General features: G+C 41.1%; 1 protein-coding gene across 1 annotated transcript in view; it reads left to right on the forward strand.

Moving 5' to 3' along the window:
* The window catches only part of TRIQK (triple QxxK/R motif containing), a 143045-nt gene that overhangs the window by 57265 nt on the left and 63960 nt on the right, over positions 1-21820 (forward strand). The window contains exon 3 of the mRNA XM_075582753.1: positions 13809-13881. Within this exon, the coding sequence (XP_075438868.1) occupies positions 13821-13881 (61 nt within the window). The 5' untranslated portion in view covers positions 13809-13820. The remainder of the gene's footprint in view (positions 1-13808; positions 13882-21820) is intronic.

Below are 21820 nucleotides of genomic sequence, written 5' to 3' on the forward strand. Positions count from 1 at the left end.
GATAGGCTTGAAATGGTTATCATGGGAAATGGCGTTTTGATAGCAATCACCTCAGCAAGGAGAGTGGGAGAACTACAGGCTCTATCAGCCAAGGAACCATTCCTAGTCATACATCAAGACAAGGCAGTTCTCAGTCCAGTACATCAATTCCTGCCAAAAGTTGTATCACAGTTCCACATGAATCAAGAAATTGTGATTCCGACATTCTGTCCAGAACCAAAGAATAAGAAAGAAGAAAGACTACACAAGTTAGAGGTGGTAAGATGTCTAAAAGTGTACCTGGAAGGATGCGAGATATCAGAAAGTCAGACAGACTGTTCATCAATTCCATAGGGACCGAAGAAAGGTCAAGAAGCTTCAAAGACAACAATTTCCCAGTGGATAGTGTCTTGTATTAAAAGGCTTATGAAAGCAAAGGACAAGATAAACCTTTGAACATTAAAGCTCATTCTACAAGGGCCATGTCTACTTCATGGGCATTTAAAGCCCAGGATACACCGGGACAGATTTGCATAGCGGCAGTCTGGTCCTCATTCAATACATTCTTGAAATACTACAGACTAGACGTACAATCATCAGCTGACGCAAGCTTTGGGCGTAGAGTGTTAGGAACTGTAGTAAAATAAAGTGTAAAGTGTATTAATAAAGGTCAAACTGATAAGGCATTAAACTGGTGTTGTCTATTCTGATGTATCCCTCCCTAAAATTTGCACTGCTTGGGTATGTCCCAATGGTGCCCACTGCAAGGGTGATCAGGAAAGGAGAAAATTTAAACAACTTACCGTAATTTTCTTTTCCTGGAACCATGGCAGTGGGCACATAGTTACCCTCCCTATGTATGTCTAATGCCTATCAGTTATATATTTCAGCTATGGAAGAATCGTAAGACTAAGGTGCAGGTAGAGGGAGGGGCCTTATATGGCCTACCTGCAAAAGTCTACTTCCTGTCCTACCTAGAGTGAGAAGGGATTAACCCAATGGTGCCCACTGCCATGGTTCCAGGAAAAGAAAATTACGGTAAGTTGTTTAAATTTTCTCCTTTCATTTTGTGTTCTGAGCAGGAAAGTTTGACTTGTGATACCTGTCAAAATCGGTACTAAAATATTGCCTTTTCTGACACGACTATTTTTTGTCCAGGAAAAAGCATCTGCCTTATAAAGATTACAATCTAATTTTTTGGAGCCTAATAAGACCAAGCGACTTGCCCAGGTGCACAAGGATCAGCATCATCGGCTCCCTCTTGGATCTGAGCCTTCATTACCAACTTCACATTCAGTGACATTGCTGTGACATGGCCCTTCTCTTACAAATAACAATTCTGCAAATGGTACTGTATTATTTTATAACCACATTTGTAGGTGTAGCCCTGTTTCCTAGTGAACACAGACCGCTACCATATGCTGTATAACCTGTAGGCTCACAGGGCCTAAGCCTCCACCACGGAGAGCCTGGGGCATGCGTAATAATAGATAATACCTTATACTTGGTGCAGCGCCTCCACCTGCGATGGCTCCCACCAGAGGGGGAGTGGTTCCTCGCAGGACACTTATATATCTATACACACACACAGCATATAAACAACCGAATTACTTTACTTGTCTGCAACGCTTATACATATATATCTATATCAACAGGTGTCCCTCTCTAGAGGAGACACTATCTAATGCGTCTCGCAGGACACTGATTTCCCCTCCTTCACCGGGTGATCCCACCCCATGTCCAATACCCCAACCCAATATGTCCCCCACCCTCAAGTGAGATAACGAATATGTATGGGTGACTGCGCAGCCACTGTGTCCTGAATAAATGGTGATATAGTTGGTGCACTTGTTGGTTACCTGCCGAGCACTCCAGTACCCGCACCTGCCAAGGATCTTCACAAAGGGTCAGATGCGAGGTGGCTCCAGCAATAGGCGTCCGTGGCGATCCCACCCAGACGAACTGCCGCAACAGTAGCAGGGTCTGAGCCCAGACCTCCTGCTAGATACACACTGTCTCTTTAAACGATCAATGAACGGCACAGTAAGGGAACCGGAACCTTTCTAGGGCCAGTCCCTATCTCTGCTCCACGCTACGGGGACTCAGGGCCTAACTGGGGTATAAGGCCTAGGTAGGGGCTAAATGCCTCCCTACACCGGAGCTCCGTCTCCTTCCTCCTCCCGCTAGCTCTGAGCAACGTGCGCGCCCTCCGACCCCTATATCCCCTTCCTTCCTGCCTTCCTACCACCCGATTGGTCCCCGTGCGTCACGTGGTCCCGCTGGGCTGCTGGGACTCGTAGTTCCCTATGCTCCACCCTATGGAAGCTACTCCTCCTTCGCGGGCTTTGGCTGCTATGCCCGCGCATGCGCAACCTCCTGCTCTACTTCTGCGCCTGCGCCAACTCCCAAAATGGCGGCGCCCTAATACACGGAACTTCCGATATACCGGAGCGTTCCCTGCACTGCTGCAACCCTCCCACCCGACAACAATAAATGCGGGCAAGGGAAGCCCGGCTACATACGTGTATACTAAAACCCTTTGCTGGGTTATGTTAGTGTTTCTTGTCTTGGGCAGTGAGTGTTTTGTAGGGGTCAGTGTTTGCATGTTGTGGCAATGAAAGACTGCGTACTGTTGCGTAATCGCAGAGGACGGTAGGCATGGTGAGAGTGTGGTAGAGGGGAGGTGACGGACTTCCGGTTACGTCACACGGACCTGGGACTGTTCGCAAGAAATCTTTCCTCCTGCTACAATTGCGCAGTAACAAGGTTCCTCAAGGAAGGAAGGTACCTTTTTATTTGAATTGCAGAAAGGTGTATTTTCCTATCTGGTGTAAAACCTCCGAACTTATTTAAGCTTTAGCTTGCTTTAATATTAAAGATAGCCTTGTGTCTATCCCAAGCATTTTTTTTTTAATTATCTTGCTGTATTAGCCTCTACACATAGGGGCCTATGCAGAGAGCAGCGCTATTTCGAAATTCGCCATTTTTTGGAGAAAATCGCGCAGAAAGCAGCAGAAAATGGCGAGTTCCAAAAAACGCGCCAATTTTTCTTTTCTATTTGTAAAACTCGCCTCGCGGCTGGCGAGAACCTCATTCTCGCCAGTTTTAAAAATATCCTAATGCAGAGAGGCGCGAACGGCATCTAGCGGCTGTTCGCGCCAATAAAATGGCGCGATTGTCTCCTTTTTGCCTCGCCAGAAAAAATTGGCAAGAAGCTGCCGCTCGCGGCCATTGCAAAGGGAAAAAAAAGGCGCGAATTTGTTTTTACACGTTTCTGAAGCGCGCATCTCGCCAATTTAAACTCGCCACACACATCCATGTTAAACATAGCAGAATTCGCACTTTTCTGCATATGGAGAATAAAACTCTCCAAAAAAGCTACTTTTTAATAAATTCGCCAATTTTAAAATTCGCTGCTCTGTGCATAGGCCCCTAGGAGTTCTATCCATTGCTATAATCATTGGTTGAAGTGCCTTAAAAGTGGTAATACTGCATCTGATTTTCAGAAATTACATAAAAAGATTGTGGTTTTTCCCCTTCTCGTTGATTTTAGGCAGATGGTGTTGCTTTAAAAATGTGCGCACTTCCTAGTGCAGATAGGAATATGTTAATACTTTGACCAATATAATTTAATAAAAACATTTGCTCATATTTTCTGAACAAGATGTTTGTTTTAAAGCTGCCATTGCAGTATTTTTAGGTTGGATTGATGTTGAAATAATTGAAAGTATTGCTCCGTTTAATTTGTAAATCTTGTGGTCATTTCTTGCAGTGCTAAACTATTTGATAAATACATTACTAATTTGGATATCATCTAAGCATAATACATTTGGTGCAGTAAAATGTCTATTGGATTTGTAGGTTGTAAAGTAATCCTATAACCATGTTCAGAAGACCTCAGCTGTTCTTAAAATGGGATGTCTGCGACCTTTAGCATTGTGACCCTAAATTTCAATTGATTGCAAGCTCGTAAAAGTAAATTAAGACCAAAGGTGTGCAAGAATGCTCAAGATGGGAGAGGGAATGGAATTGCTGATTTCCAACCTGAGGCCCCTTGCTGCTGGTACATTGAGTCTCTAAGGCAGATGAAAACATTGATTTCTGTCATTTTAGCTGTTCCATAAAACTCCCTGTTTGATTTATTAGCTTCCTACAAAACTGCTGCTACAGTATTTGCATTCCCTTGTTTTTTGTATCCTGCAAATATCTTTCCTATTTTGCTCCGGTTAGAATTTTCACATTATTTTACATTTGTACAGTACCTTGGAGTTGTAAAAAGGGACACTTGAAGTGTAGCGTGTCTCCTCTAATTCTATTAGGTAATATAAATGCTCTGTCATGCCCAAGGATATGCTTGAAGTGTATTAGTGGTGCAATAGAGATTTATAATCCTTAACCCTTTTGATGCTGGAAGACTAGCAGCATCTTTTAGGATTGCAACCATGTGATTTGCGTGGGGTAGCAATCGCGTGGTCTCAACCCAGCCCCCTTGACCAATGGAAGGGTCTCTACTTCTGTTCCAATCTCGTTCATTGCTCCTGTCCCCCTATAAAATGAGCGTTAATAGCATGTGGCGCCCTTTACATGATAAGGGCCCTTGGTGGGCTGGCCTTCATGACTTCCAGGGTACACCATAAGCGCAGGCTGAGGGTTAAGTTATGCTATATCTGTATACACGTAGACTGATATTTGTGATTATTTACGTTAAGCTTGATCATTCAAATTTTGATTTACCTTTTTGATTCTTTTCTAAAAACAAAAAGTAAATAGGTGAATGATTTGTCATTTAACATAACATTTTGTGCATAGTGTTGCTTGCAATATTTTCGACTTAAGTTATCTTTTTTTAAAGCTGGCCCACCATTAACTCCGTTGCTGCTGGAGAGATTTGCAACTCATTTAATTCCAATACATTGTAGTCCTTATCAGCCTTGCAGCGTTAGATTCATTTGATTGCAAAACATGTCTGAATTCTATAGTTCAAACAGCAAATCCTGCAACAACCACTTCTGAGAACTTGTAGAGTTAGGGTGACCAGATGTCCCGGTTTAGCCGGGACAGTCCCGTTTTTTTTATGGTCTGTCCCGGCTGCCTGACATACTTTAAAATGTCCCGTTTTTTTGTGGCTGTCCCGGCTTTGACCAGAGAAGGTGGGGGCAGCAGAGAGCAAGAATGCAGGGAGGAGAGCAGAGGCCGGTCTGACTACTGCTGCAGAGGTTGTGGGCGGGTTTACTGACAGCGGAGCCTCAGCAGTGAAAACCGGAAGTGAGGTGACTTCCCCCCAACCAAGATGGCTTCCCCCTTCAACCAAGCTCACAGTGAAAGGTAGGACACACACACACCAACCCCCCCCCCCCTGCAACTTCTCAGAGCTAGGGTCAGTGTAGGCTCAGTACAGGGTCAGTGTCTCAGTACAGGGTCAGTGTCTCTGTGCAGGGTCAGTTTGTGTCTGCAGGGTCAGTGTGTCAATGACTCACGAGAGCGTAATAGCAATACCAGCAGTAGGAGAAGGGGGTTCCGGCGTTTGACCCACCCCCGGTGATGTATTTCCGGCCACGGAGTGGCAGAGAGCGTTTGGAGAGTTTCAGACCAACCCCCAGTGACGCACATCCAGTTGCGGAGTGGAGGATAGTGTTTGGAGCAGCTCCTGGACGCCACGCATTCACCTGATGCCGTAGCCATTTACTACTCACCTTATATCTTTGCGTGTATATTGCGAACGTCTTGTACCACATAATATCCTGCTGTGGATTTTGGAAGTGCAAGATTGGACTTACTGCTTCTTGACACGTCATCACAATTAGACTTTATTTCTACCCATATTGGACTCTTTAGGCGCCGGTCTGTATTGTTTGTTTTTTGCTTTGCACTAGCTGTGTTTTGGGTTAGTATCACTTGGCAGCCTTGCCTTAATCAATTAAGGTATAGTGTGTAAGATCACACATATTTTATCACTTTTTATATGTTTGTACACTGTTTATTTAATTAACACAGCCTTTTAGCGCTATTTACACCATTCTTTTTTTCTATACTGTCTCAGTACAGTGTCAGTGTTTCAGTACAGGGTCAGTGTGTGTCCGCAGGGTCAGTGTGTCAGTGTCTCAGTGCAGGGTCTGTGCAGGGTCTGTGCAGGGTCTGTGCAGGGTCAGTGTGCCAGTGTCTCAGTACAGGGTCAGTGTGTGTGTGTGTGTGTGTGTGTCAGTGTCTCAGTGCAGGGTCAGTGTGTCAGTGTGTCAGTGTGTCAGTGTCTCAGTGTGTCAGTGTGTCAGTGTCTCAGTGCAGGGTCAGTGTCTCAGTGCAGGGTCAGTGTCTCAGTGCAGGGTCAGTGTCTCAGTGCAGGGTCAGTTCTCAGTGCAGTGTCAGTGTCTCAGTGCAGGGTCAGTGTGTGTTTGCAGGGTCAGTGTGTGTTTGCAGGGTCAGTGTGTGTTTGCAGGGTCAGTGTGTTTGCAGGGTCCGTGCCTGTGCATGGGGCAGGGTCTGTGCATGGGGCAGGGTCTGTGCATGGGGCAGGGTCTGTGCATGGGGCAGGGTCTGTGCATGGGGCAGGGTCTGTGCATGGGGCAGGGTCTGTGCATGAGGCAGGGTCCGTGCATGGGGCAGGGTCCGTGCATGGGGCAGGGGCAGGGTCTGTGCAGGGGCAGGGGCAGGGTCTGGGTCTGTGCAGGGTCTGGGTCTGTGCAAATCAGTGGCTGTGCAGATCAGTGGCTGTGTGTCTGTGCAGGTCAGAGAGAGAATGGATGGGGGGAGAGAGAATGGACGGGGGAGAGGGAGAATAGAGGAAGGCATTGACAGATAAAATGGAGGAGCGGAGGAAGAGAGAGAGAATGGGGGGATGGGGAGAGAATGGGAGGATGGGGAGAGAATGGGGGGATGGGGAGAGAATGAGGGGAGGGAACGGAGAGAATGGGGACGGAAGGGAGAGAGAATGGTGGGAGGAAGGGAGTGAAACTGGGGGGAGGGAAGGGAGAGAGACTGGTGGGGGTGGGGAAGGGTGGGAGAAAATGGGGGGGGAGGAGGGATAGAGGGAATGGGGGAGAAGGTAGAGAGAGAATGGGAAGAGGTAGAATGAATAATATATAATAATATTAATAATAATACAGCATCAATGGTGACACTATTAGATAAATATCATAATATTCATTTTTTTAATCATGTAATTTGTTGTATTTATAATTTTTATGTGTCCCGGTTTTTCATTTTCAAAATCTGGTCACCCTATGTCTGCATTTATTTTCTAGTCAAATTGTTCATTTGACGAGGAATCAAATAATAAGAGATGTGTTTTTAGTGTCTCCTGTCACATCTGTTCACAGCAGGGCCGGTAGACCTGCAAAAAAACTGAAGTCTACTTTCAAACAAGGCACTACCAACTGCGGCTCAATGTCCCTGGAAGAGTATTAAAATAGTCTTACCTGTATGTGACATATTGTACTGCCATAAAACTTGCTTTACCAAATGATTAATTTTTAACTACTTTAATCTGCACCAAATCAATGTGTTTTATACAAAGTGTTCTACATAATTATTTCATAATCTCAACCACCCCAGTGTACATCTGCGTTGCCCCATAGGCGGACAGCCTGATGAGGCTCCCCAAGAGCTGCTCCCCTCTGCACAGGACCATCGTGCTAAGGGTTAACATTTGCTTGTACTTTGTGAAACGTCAACCCCAACCCCAGGAATGTTAATGAGCCAAGAGGACACAAATAACGTTGGTGTTCAAAGCTGGATTGAATCTCAACCACCCCAGTGTACATCTGCGTTGCCCCAAAGGCGGGCAGCCTTTGGCGCAGCCAAAGGGTGCGAGCCGTTTGCTGCCGTTCGCTGATGTTAAAGCTGCTCTGTATCAATCTGAAACTCACTAGCCCTTTATCCCCTGTACCCAATTTTCCAACTCTTATCTGTCCATGAAATGTCTGAATTGACTGTATGACCCTGTTCTTTTAATGTAACCATGTATTGTTATAACTCTGTGCCCAGGACATACTTGAAAACGAGAGGCAACTCTCAATGTATTACTTCCTGGTAAAATATTTTTATAAATAAATAAATAATACTTTTCCCTTTGTCGTTTATATTGTGCTTTTCTTACACAAGTATTTGATTTGTAAATAAGATATGGACTGAAATGTTGTTGGTCATACTTCTTTACTGACTCAAGGTCACCTTTGTGAAATGGATTCAGACCAATATGTCTTCATAGCCAATAGCTTGTCACATATGGCACCATGCAAGTACGCAACCTGCATACAGGACAAGGGTTAATACTGTTGCTTGCAAGCGCTCCCACTTTTCACCTCCGCAAAGGTCTGTCAAATGGACAATATCTCCTCTACAGGATCAAGGATCAATACACAACCCGGAAGCTGCCCCACCCTTCACCTTCGCAAAGGTGACTTTATCAGCCATATACAACCCATCTGGTCCTTTTTAAGTGAGCCTATACAGGATAACCCACCTGTTTGAAGGACAGCACCCACACATGACAAGCCTGGGCTTGTCATAAACCCAATATATATTGTATTTTTAAACTTCAAGCTGTAGCTCAGTAACCCCTTAAGCACCAGAGGGATTAACATACCTAATATCTCATGATATTTTCATGACACTGCTATTATACAAACGGTTCCAATTGATTAGCAAATTAGAATACATACCAGGACTTTATTATTATCACATGGCTGACTTGCAGGAGTGGAGATAGGAACTTCTGTACTCATTTTTGTACAACTTCAACTTGGTTGACACTGCTATGAGAATCTATTAAATCACGGAGCGTTTTATCATTAAAATGTCCGACAAAATTCACACAATTTTCCGTTATTATTAAGTCTCCTTCCCTAGTTGGTCTTCTGACAGGGAGCTTCTCATTAGGATGTGTTGTAGGAAATAAGATAAAAGCGGTACCTCCTGTTTTAGGGCTCCCATAAAGCAGGGGTCTCAATGCCAGTCCTCAAGACCCCCAACAGGTCATGTTTTCAGGATATCACTGTTTCAGCAGAGGTGACTGTGACACAGTCTTTGACTGCGCCACTGACTGAGACACCTGTGCTGAAGCAGGGATATCTTAAAAAAAAAACCTGACCTGTTGGGGTCTTGTGGACTGGAGTTGAGAACACCTGCCATAAGGTAAGGTTAAACAGAATGAAGCTTTTGCTCCATTTAAAACTTATTTTAAATATTTCTACTTGACTGGCAGCTGGCACCAGAATTCCAATCAGGTTCTTCTGTTCCAAAGCCATTACCAGTTGGTGATGATGTAAAGTAATATTAGCAAGTTACAATTGACATCCCTCTGTACCCCTTTGTACTGTGCTGCAGAATATGTTTGCCCTTTACAAATTAACAATAATAATAATAACAAGGATTTTTAGGATCAGAGTTTAAGGCAACCTTGAGTCACTTTTCCCATAGCCGTATCATTGTATCTTAGGAATTTGAGCAACATTTTCAATACTGTGAAATTGTACAAATGATACATTCTTGAGTGTTTGATCTATTCTTTTGAGCCAAACCCCCCTCCACCCCCCCCCCCCCCCAAAAAAAAAATCTGGACATGTTATTATGAGCTTTTATTTATAAAGTGCAAACATATTCTGTACAGTGGGGGTATAGAGTGATATAAATTACATAAACATATGTTATTACATAACATGCCAAATAAGGACAAATAAGCGCAAACAGATACAGACGCTAATGAGGGCTTGCACGTGAGAGCTTACACTCTAGAGTGAATAAGGGGTAAATGTTGGAACAAAGGGTAAAGTGGCTGCTGATTGTGGGACGGGGTATGCCTCAGGATGGAGTTTGGTCCACCCGCAAAGCTTGTTTGGGGTGTGTGGATGTTGAACTATTAATCAAGTTATGCAAAAAAATATGACATTTGAGCATTTTTTTCCTCTGAGTATAAAAACACTTTTTATTTTATATACCACCTAAAAATACAAAATAGAAGCTAATATTTATAAGGTACCACAGTGTAATGGGGGAAAAATAAAGGAAACAATCCCAATAAAAGCAACAGAAGGCTTAATTAAACACCCCTTCCCCTGTCTTTCCACCCCCCCCCTTCACCCTCCAAAAGTTACAAATTGGGTATAACAGATTGCAGCTTTAAAGGTTTCATCTTGGTATATTGAGGCACTCAGCTATCTACCCCCACCTTACCCTCCCCCCTCCCACACCTTCCTCTCCCCCCTTCCACACCTTCCTCTCCTCCCTCCCACACCTTCCTCTCCCCCCTCCCACACCTTCCTCTCCCCCCTCCCTGTTGGTTTTTGGATAATTTATTTTTCGTCTGTCACCCCATGTACAACTGTCATTCAGAAGCTATGTAATAATATGCATAACTCGACTTAGATTACTGTTGGACTCAGGGCTTTGTGTCAACTGGTTATTTGAACTTTGTCTAAATTAATGGTGTTCTGTCTCTTTTGCTTAAATTACGTGGACACTGTTAATTGAATTACTGCGCCTGATTGCAGCTGTATGTTGTCGATTTTTTTCATATGCTGTAAAATTCAATAAAAATATTTGAAACAAAAGAAAAAGACACTGTTTTCTCTACAAAGCAGATCAAATCAAAGTTTCAAGCCTTCCAATCTTTTGAAGTCTAATGTTATATTGCAATTCACAAGCACTCCAAGACGATGATGAATAAGTAATAAACAGTATCTCTTCCTAATACGTACTTTAGTTTAACTTGACAATGACGAGCACCCTCCTCAGGGAGACACACACTGTTTCGGCAGGTGACAAGCTGTGGTCCCGTAGGACGGGCATTGTGAAAACAATCTGGATTTTGTACATGCTAATATAGACTCCCTTCCTACATCTATCATGGCACACTGGAAATTGTGGCTGATCTTGTATGCAAATAGCTGACTTATTGAGCATTGTGGCTGTATGCGCTAATGTCTCCATGGGATTCTTGGGAGATTTCTATCCAACAGTCAAAGCTGTAGAAATGAATGATGATTACCACATAGCTTTGAAGAACAAAGACAAGCCACTGCATTTTATTGGCTTTAGATGTCTTAGATGCTGACAGCATGATCCCTACAGATGAACAAGGCTAGTGCATTTGGGTTAAGTAGCCGGTGTAACAGATCATTTATTTTTTATTTTTTAACTAATACAAGAAATGCTGTCAGCACCCACTTGGAAGTGTTTTATTGGCAGGACTGAAATTATACTCTGGGAATATTTCACTTGTGACATTTTGTAATAAATGGTTATCAGGCTATGCCAGTGGCGGCTAATGGGATTATTCAGCAGGCAATGTGAGCAATGAGCTGAATCTCAGAAGAGCCACTCAAATCCTCCTTATTTAATCTCACGCTGTACTATGTTATAATTATATTCACTTCAGTGCTGCTTTACAAATACCACGAGATACAATCACTTGTAAAATATTTCATCTTACACAAAAAGAATGTTAAGTTATTAAAATGTGTGTTTTTTTTTCTTTTTTTACAGTGAATATGGATTTTATTTTTGTTTGACTTTACATAGGTGTATTATAAAATGGATTACACGAAGAAAGTGTTGTTTATGCAGATTTCAATTTTAGCATAATTATTGTTACAGAGGGGGAAAAGGGTAATTTTCATAGCACACCGGAGGGCAGAGGGGACATTTTGAGTTCTTGGAGCAGGTTTCGTTAATGCTTCCTACAAGTATACAAATTGCATATTACAGTAGGTATGCCAAATATGAGGAGGGTAAGGTACTGGCTTCTACATACAGAGATGCCAGGTTGGGAGTTAGATAATATTAAAAAATACTTCTGCATAGTCACTTGAAAGTTTACTGCCGAAACATTTATGCTCGATTTCTTCCCCCAGGACCAGTTTCAGAAACACCAGTGACCGAGAGTAGGTCACCTAACTTTCCTCTCCATAAATAGTCCCAAATTAGATTTTCAGTCTATTTGGGGAGAAATAATGTAATCCAGTGGGTTTCAACCTTTTATGAATTGTGGGACCTTTTACAAATGTCCTGTGACTTTGTGGAACCTGTGTCTTAGTCTTATTATTATTATTAATAATAATGTGAAAATAGTAGTTCTCTGGTTGTGTTTTTTTGTTTGTTTTTTTAATATATCATTTATAATATTGTAGTATAACATTCAATAACATTTGTGATTTCTAAAAAAAAAAAAAAAAAAAACAAATAGCATGTTTGGGTCTTGCAGAGTTAAATATCCACCATTATCAGATTTTTCTCATGGAACACAAGTTGAAAGCCTCTGATGTAATCTGCACTATATTTTTCAATTGATTTTTCTCTGAATAACACATATATATGCATATGGATTCTGTATGATCCATAATCTTATTGTCCTATTTGTTAGTTTCTTTATATAGCTATGGATAGTGGCAGAACCATTGATGGAATTTGCCAGTTTGCATGAAAGTACTTTATTACTTCATGTGGTTAAAGGTCCTATCCCGGGTGCTCTGAAAACATGTTTTTCTTACTTTATGGGGTGCATCTCTTCACTTTCCTGCAACTTACCCCTAAAGTTCCTTGGGCCCGTCTTGCTACTTCAATGGCATAAACTGGTTTGCTTGCTGTGCTAAAGGGGAGGCTGAGTGAGTAAATGCACTAACTCTGAAAACTATGACACTGTCTTTGAAGCAAGGGAGCCAGGTTCAACACCCAGGGTCAGCTCTTTGTTCCCCTGGGGAAATCACTTTAAAATTAATTGGCATAACTTGTGCAAAATTCTATCTATAGCACTGTAAAAAAAAATATTATGTAGAATCTAGAGTCAATCAGCACTACTACTACTACTACTACTACTACTACCACTACTACTACATACATGAGTGGTGCACGCAGGTATAAGGGTCTCCATAAACCCTAGACAGATACAAAAATAAGAGTACCTGCAGCACTCATAAAAAGCTGTGACACTAATAGTGGTCAAACACAAAGCAATTTAATGTAAAAAGAGCAAACAAGTCTCATAAACAAAGCATACAATATTACACAGGGCACTATCAAGGTGCAGCTACCCAAACAAATACAAACTTCCCCAGACAGGGGTAAAACCAGGAGGAAGGGGGACAAGGAAGACAAATACACTGATCTACACAGTACCAATATAACAATACAGTGCAAAAAAAGGTGCTACACACTGCCAAAAAGGCAACAACACAAAAAAGGAACACCATCCAAAAATCAAGGGGGGCGGCTATGTCTCGGGCACTTAGCCTATCTTGTCCCGTTCCCACATAAGAGTGGTACTTCCCTTCAGGAGGAAAAAAGCTGTCCCGTAGCTACAATGTAACCTGTGAGTATGTAGTTTGTGGAAAGGTGATGTAGAAGAATTCTCAAGATCATCTTCTGCTCTGCAACTCATCACCACACCATCCAGCATCCAAGAGGAGTGTGTTGAGGGGTATTTGTTTGGGTAGCTGCATCTTGATAGTGCCCTGTGCAATATGCTTTGTTTCTGAGACTTGTTTGCTCTTTTTACATTAAATTGCTTTGTGTTTGACCTCTATTAGTGTCACAGCTGTTTGAGTACTGCAGGTACTCTCTTATTTAAAAAAAAAATATGTGCAATCGTAATGGTTCAACAGTCTTGAGCTTGATACTCAGGGTCGTCCTTAGATTTGCTAATATTCACTTAAAAGAAGGACAAACTAGGTTATACATTCTAAGTAACTGATACGTATCAAAGGATATACTGTATGTTGTTTTGTACAAATGTAATCCAATTCATGTCATATTGTAATGTTAATACGCTCACTTTCTTTTTCCATCTTCAAAACTGGGGGGGGAAAAAATCATTGAGTTTATTTTATTTTTCTGTGCAGTAGGAAAAGAAGATGGGTAGAAAAGATGCTTCAGCATCAAGAATACCAGTTGAGCAGTACCGTAAGCAAATTGGTAAGTTACATAGATATTAAATAAAAAAGGAACCAAAATGATGTGGTACCTATTAATGGAATATGCTGATGTAGTGTAGCAGGTCTGCATGAGAATTTGAAAGCTTTTTTAGCCAAGCGCTGGAGTTCTATACATGAAAGACAGCTGTATGAAAGCTGCACACTCTAAAAATGAAATGGATTATGCAGTCATTTTTCAAATTCAGAATCTCTTATTTATGTGACCTGCAGTCTTGCTAAATCTTCAAACGATCCTCTGTGGGCCAAGGAGAAGACAAGTGGCCCCATAAGAGAATTCCCTTTGTTTTGTGTACAGAACTGCCAGCTCATATTTTTTCTCTCTCTCCCAGAAACGAATGTTGAAGTTCAGGAATGCTCAATAAATAAGGTCAGAAAATGCTACGCTGACAAAACTGAGAAAGTTAATTCAGATGGGGATTTCTAAATACAGTACAGTAGACAAATAATTTTCTTTGTCTATAAAAGACAGTAGTACCAATACCTCTTTGTGGTCTGCCACACATTATATCTAAAACAAGTTTAGCTTTATTTATTTACTCAATCGTTGAAAAAAGTAACATTATGAATTTGGGGTGAAGGCTTCTGAGTTTAGTTTGTGTTATTAGTACGGCAGTGGATACCCATTTATCAGCTATACAATTGGCCGAACATTTGAAAAACATATATATTTTTTAAATACCCACAGTGGTTTAATTCAAATAATAAAATACCATTTATAAGAGGAGTAGGTTACATATCAAGGAGAATATTTTCAAATTGTAATAAGATGCAATTTGACCGCACTATAATATTCTTTCCTATAGCAAGTGACATAATGAAAGTCTTTGTGCTTTTTATATTTGATATAATTGGAAATCCAGGTAACCAGCCGATTAAATAACGCTATAAAGTGGATTAAAAAGAAAATATATATATATATATATTTTAAGTAATGTACTATACTGTGCCAGATAGCGCTAATTACAGTGGTATATTAATGGGTTAAAATTAGATGCCGGATGTCTTTAAAAAAATCTAATAAGATTTAATATCTGTAAACAATGTTTAAAAGCTTATTCTGGAAACCTGATACCGTCCTTACATCTGACTAATTACAAAATGATCCCATCCCCTATACTAACTTAGTATTTAGGCAGGGATTTTACCCATTAGAAATATAACTGTCATTAGTTCAGATTAGTCCCGTGTGACTGTACCTTTAAAGATGATTTCAGTCTTAATGGGTGTGTGTATGTATCAGGATAAAGAGTACCTGCCCCGAAGAGCTTACAATCTAAGTATTTACAAACACACACATACAGATATGATGCCAGAATACCAACTGAAAGGGGATAATTGCTTTTTCTACCACATTTGCCCTGGGTTCCAGCACTTTTATCCTTACATATGTGTTTTTTAATTACATATAAATACCATACATAGACACATCGCTCTACAAATATAAATTTGCGTGCGTATTTGGTTTTATTCTGGATAATTTTTTACCAAAGATGAGTACATGTCTTTAAATTTGCTTTGCCATGTTTTTTTGTTGTTGCAGTTTTCATTTACATTTTTGCTACATTTTTCACATTACTCATTAATGAGCCAAAATAGACTTATTTTTATTGTTTGCTAGTTTACATTGACATTTTTCGATTTCCCCCCCTCCCCCCTCACCCTCCAGCAATTCGCACAAATGGCCGTATATAAAGTGCCATGTGACCTGATGCCATTTGCTTGTATTTGAAATGTGCAATGCATATAGGCTTTTAATTCTCAGCACATTTTTGGCAGTTTGTCATTTTTGTGATTTATTTTTTTTTGGACAAATTTTGTTTGCATGCTTTCCGGAATTCCGTGAAAAAAAAATCTCATCTCTAATGTTCAGTTCTTTTTGTATTCAGCCATTGGAGCAGCGATGAAGGAGTTAAAAATCCAACGGACTAATTTAATCTTTCTTGAGATATTGTTTGGCATGTGCCTGGTTGGCTGGAATGTCCTGGAAAACATAGTTATCATAATTAAATTCTGTTACAGATTTTAATCAGCATGAAACATAGTAACATTATTTAATAAGGTGATAAATGTACACTGTTTTTGACCTTAGTCTTATTCCCATGGCTATTAATTCCTTTGTTCTTGTTGTTTCTCCTGGATGTATTGCAGGGTACATAATGTGATTGACTAAATTATGTCAAGTGCTAGCTGGTGTTGATGTTGACACCGGTGCAGACCTGTCAACTCTCACTGCTTTTTTGTGAGTCTCACTGGTTTGAAGACAGTCTCACTGATTTTTTTAGTATCAGCAATTTAATTAAACTCAATGGAGTTAATACATTTTTTCTTTCTTTATTGAAAATACATTTTCGGTCAAGAACTCTCCAATCTCATTGACCTTGGTCCCTGGAAGTTGACTTCTATGCCTGGGATGTATAACTTCTCAGATGGGAAATCAGCAGTGACCTTTTTATTGAAAGTTAGAAATTTGATTAGATAAGTAATTATTTCTATTTACCCAACACCCAATTGTTTACATATTTTCTTTTTATTGACACATGGGTTTTGTTCATTATATGGAGGGATCTATATCATGTTACACAGGCCAATGTTTCCATTCTATTCATACAGGTATTTATTATTACATGCTATGATATCTTCTTTGTATTACAGAGCAATACACTATCTTGGTTCCTTTATCTGCTGTTGGATTAACTGCTGAAATGACTAACATATTGTGGTGTTTTTCTGGGGGAGGGGGGCAGGAGGAGGAGAGAGAGAGAAAGTGCCAGCACCCTAAGCAAGGAAAAGTACATTTATATGTAAACACTAAATAATTCAGTTTTAAGAAAATACATGTGGTAGAAATTGATCTATTATCTGTTGTTCGTCTTCTACTTCTATTCCTAATCGTTTTATAAACATTGCATTAATTTTCCTAATGTTCCCCACCTGAGATGAGTTCGTCTGCATTCACCCACAATCACAGTCCTAGTAATATCTGTGCTGTAAAAATATTTTTTATCAAACAAAGAAGTATTTGGACAGCTACAGTGAGATGTTGCTTATTAATTAAAACTTGCAACATTATTCACGTGTTGTGTATATTTTATATTCTCTTTTAAAAAAAAAACAGTCTCCCCTACTTTGTACGTGTGTAGGTAAGCAGGGGATCTCCACAGCTGAACCATGATCATTTTAGCTCCGGTGACGCCTTGCTTCCCAAGATAGTTATCGGGCAAAGTGCCGTCGGTATTGTTCCCTTCAAGGGAAACACGATGGATGTTGAAATCTCCAGCGTCACTCAGGCCAATAGGAAGTCACCATGTCATCCATTGCAGCTTTCTTTTGGTCTGCCTGACGTTGGATTTAAACCTCCATGAAGTGCCACCGGCACCGTACCCGGTAAATATCTTTGGAAGCAGGAGGTCTCTAATGTGGTTCAGCTCCAGAGACCCCCAGCTTGCTAAACATTTAAAAATAAGGGAGGTGGGGGGCAGAGTGAACTGTTGCTTTAGGTTTAGTTGCACTGTACTTGTAAATATATTCGTGAGCAACCACACTGCTATGCCCCAGTGTCAGTAAGGTCTGCTTGTCTAGAGTCTGTACTGCATGCCTGATCTTTTCAGTGTATTGATTCAGGTGGGAGTGAAAGGTCATGTTTTCTGCCCTGAATTGAAGAGAAGTGCTACTTTGTAACCCCTTCACTTCTAATGGAGCAGAAATCTTAAAGCTGCAGTTCAGTCTTTTTTTTTTTTTTACATTTATTTTTTTACTTCAATAGTTTTATGTGTGCAATCTCTAATTACCTAAAGAACTGTATAGCTGCCAGTCAATTCGTTCTCCATGTATTGATAGGTTGAAATTTGGTGACATATTAAAAGCTGGGATTTGTTTATATTCTGCTTGTCAGTCAGTGGAAGCTCATGAATATTCATGAGCACTACGGCACTGACATGTGTTAGAGGGAGGGCAGGGCTGACAAAGGGGTGTGCCAGGGCTTGTGACAGGCCATGAAGGGGCAGTGCCTTAGTAAATGGCTGTTAAAATAGAATACAAGAAAATTGGTCTTTCAAAGTTGTTTTTTTAAAAACAGAAAATGCTAAAAGTATTTTTTCTTACTACAGAACTGATTTATTAAAAAAAACACACATGCAGGATATTGACTGAACTGCAGCTTTAATGAGCAAGAGGAAGATGGCATCTTGAATAGAGGGCAGTGTGAACCAATATGTAAAGTAGTTTCCTAAAAGTACAGTGTGAGCTGTTAGATATTTGGAATTGCATTGTTTTTTAAATAGATATTGTACATTTACATTTCATTGCAGCAACTGCATTCACCCCAATGGACTAACTTGGGTGGCATATTGTGCTTTGAAAAGCAATATAAAATAAACGTGAAGTCAGAAGTCTTTGGCAGCTTGACAATCACAGTTAACAGATAACAAGGCACAGCATGTTCCTGTAAAATCAAATAGGAATAACAGTGTTACTACAAAGATCATGCTTTTCAAATAATTTTTCCAATAATGCTTTGCTACATGGCAATCTGTCATGGGTTGTGCTAGACATGTAAACCATGGTTAGAGCTAATATATTTTGTACAGTATTTTCGTCTTGTGGTTTCTTTATGGAAAACTTTAAGGATGGAGTTGAAAATGCTGTGTATTTTTATCTGCTACACAGGATAACTCTGTTTTGTGCGTGACACCATTACTGGCCATTTGTTTATCTTCATAACATCATTTTTACTTGTTTTTTGGCAATGAACATGAATGAAGAAGAATTTCCGGGTTCTATTAAAAATGTTCAATTGTGTATTGGATGGTAAGCTATTTTCTGTTGTGAAGAATGCTATTGGTCTCCTATATTAGATTTTCTTAAATAGAAAGCTGTGAAAAATGTATCCTAATATGTACTGTATGTTATGTTTAGTTTGCCCCAGAGCGTGTAATAGAGAATAGTAACATGAAGCAATATGACACTATAGGTGAGGAATTACATGGTGTACATATTTAATGGCAGGGAGCAACGCTTCCATCACTTTTCCCAATTTTTTGTATGTGTGTGTATCTATACAGTGTATATATCTACACACACAAAAATGTTACCAGGCGTGAATCCGTAGATCTGGTGAGATTGCGCATGGCTGACCCGCGGTCACGTTGCCTTGACAATGTTTGACAACACTGGGTGAAGTCATGCTCAAGCACCACTAGCACGGAGGTTCCACGCATGCGCAGTCTGAATTTCGGGATCAGATGCAGCATGACATCCCTGGCTCAGTCACGCATGCGCAGCATCGTTATTATGCATTCTGGCTGGCGCCTCGGTCATTACGAGCAGGGAAGATCATTGGCTCAGCATCTGCATCAGGAACCAGTCTAGCGTTTTCAAAATGGTGGTGTGTTCCAAGGTCGTTTACGTGTCATAGACTGTTTACACATGCGGTTTTCGCTGGCTTTTCTGGTTCCTGCACAAGTGAGTTTCATGAATTGTATGATTGGCAAGGGTATATATGATGGGTCACTGGCACTCATTCACTGCACATCCCTGAGGAAGGTCACGTCGAGCTGACCGAAACGTTGGATGCAGTGCCATGTATTGCTGAGATGAATACAGTTTTTCTATTTACCTGGCTGTGTGCTGTTTCTGTTCTCCGGATTCACGTCTGGTAACATTTTTGTCTTTATGTGCATATGGGACAAGCATCGTTTTTTTTCTAGTTTACAGTGTGCCTTCTGCCCTTTTACACACACATATATATATATATATACGAAAAATTGGGGAAAGCGATGGCAGCGTTGTTCCCTGCCATTAAATATGTACACCATGTAATTCCTCACCTATAGTCTCCTGTTGCTTCATGTTACTATTCTCTATTACAGCGGTGCGCAAACTGGAGGGCGTGCCCCCCAGTGAGGGTGCAAGATTTGTCTGCTGGGGGCGCGGGGTTTACAGAGGCCCCGCGCGCTTCCCGAAGGCACTTAATTTAAGTGCCGGGGATGCTGCAAAGGCCTCTGTAAACTGCACTTGCCTTGCTCCTGAAGACGTGTCGCCTTGTACTGAAAGGGAGGTAGTCCTGTTGTTCAAAAATAGAGCGTAATGAAGCATAGAAGCAGCCTCATACCCCTTAGACCGGCCAGTCCAATATAGAAGGTGGTGGAATAGGACAAACCCTCAGCAAACATTAGGCATAATAAATAACAGAACCTCTGGGTCAAAAAAACAAGGACAAATATAGCAGCACTCATGAGTTAATTCAGGCATAGAGCTGCAGCAGCCCATAAACAGCCAATATGGCAAAGGCAGAAAATGGCTGTATGCAGCAGTTCAAATGAACTCACTATACCACATAGGAGTATATTGTGAGCAAGTCCCAGAAGCCACAATTGAGCACAAATGAAAGTAGAAGTAAGGTGATACTTAGGCAAAATACGGCATCCGGGAACTTAGAAACTGCTGCTGGTGTAGCTGGAGCCAAACACGTGTGCGCAGCCTTGTGAACCGCCGGGTGAAGTTCGCGGTCATCAAACTGTGTTGTGAGGGACACTTGGAGAGGACAAGGACACACAGGCAGCCCCGACGCACGTTTCGCCGTCCCTCTTCAGGGGACTTATCAAGGAAGTGGCAAGTGGATCCATTACTCTTTATTTTTGAATAATAGGGGTTTACAATAGGACTACCTCCCTTTCAGTGCGTTTATTATATGCACTAGCCATTACTCTGGGGTTATCTGAGGGTACTGGAGACTGTTTTTTAAAGTGTGTGTGTGTTAGCATGCCTAATTTAAGGGAATTTAAAAAAAAAGTTCATCTGAATAAATGAAGAAAAAATTCTTTCTTATTTTGCTCTCAAATAGTTTTGCATCATAAAGAAAACTTGTTGCCATTAATGCATCTTTCCCCGGCATAGCTAGAAATTGAACATCAGTTGTGTGAACATCTAATTTGCCTGGTATGAGCAACTGGGTGTATTATCTACCTACCATTAAATGTATTATTATGTCAGCTCTAAGCTTTGAGCACGTTGTGTCACTTAAAAGATAGTGGTTCTCAAGCAGTTGATGTTGTGTAAAATGATGATGTGTCCCTTGCAAATGTATTATTACTGTCAAGTTGCTTCACTTCTTGAGATTGAAAAATGTCCAGTTACTGTATTTAATGGGCCATTACATACGTACAAAATATAGATTTTTAAAAATATTTTAATACCTTTTTTATAAAGGTGCCCAATGTACCCCAAACACCTGCAATCATAGCGATTTTTTTTATTTATTATAAAGCAGCAGAAGAAATGTTTATTTTCTCCTTGTCAGAAATTGTGCAGCGGACTGTAAAGGTATTCTTCAATGCCTAGGACAACCTTTTATAAGAAAGGGCACCCCTGGAGAATTTTTACAATCTCGGGGCACCCCTGCTCAGCAGATCATATGCACCAAACTCACCCCATTTCTCGCACACCCTTTTTCTCAACGTACTCCATATTCACCTTCCTCGAGTACACTCACCCTTTCTCTCAACATATTCTGCATAAACCCCCCCTTCTCACAGAGTACTCGCCCTTTCTCTCAACGAACTCCACATTCACCCCCCTTCTCACAGAGTACTCGACCTTTCTCTTAACATACTCTGCATTCGCCCCCTTCTCACAGAGTACTCACGCTTTCTCTCAACGCACTCCCTTTTCACCCCCTTTCTTACAGAGTACTTACCCTTTCTCTCAACGCACTCCACATGCCTTCCACCTTTCCTCTCTATCCTCTGTGCCTCCCGAGGAAGGACAATGTCAAGACCGCACATGACGTACCTTCTGAGCAGCCAGCAGTGTTTTTCCCCTGGTTCTGACGCACCCTCGGTAGAGGGTGGCAACTCGCACACGGTACCGGGGCACACCAGTTGAGCAATTTCGGCCTACTCTTTAAGAAGAATTTGAGACTG

This window comes from Ascaphus truei, chromosome 2 (genome assembly GCF_040206685.1).
Source record: "Ascaphus truei isolate aAscTru1 chromosome 2, aAscTru1.hap1, whole genome shotgun sequence".
NCBI lineage: Eukaryota > Metazoa > Chordata > Amphibia > Anura > Ascaphidae > Ascaphus > Ascaphus truei.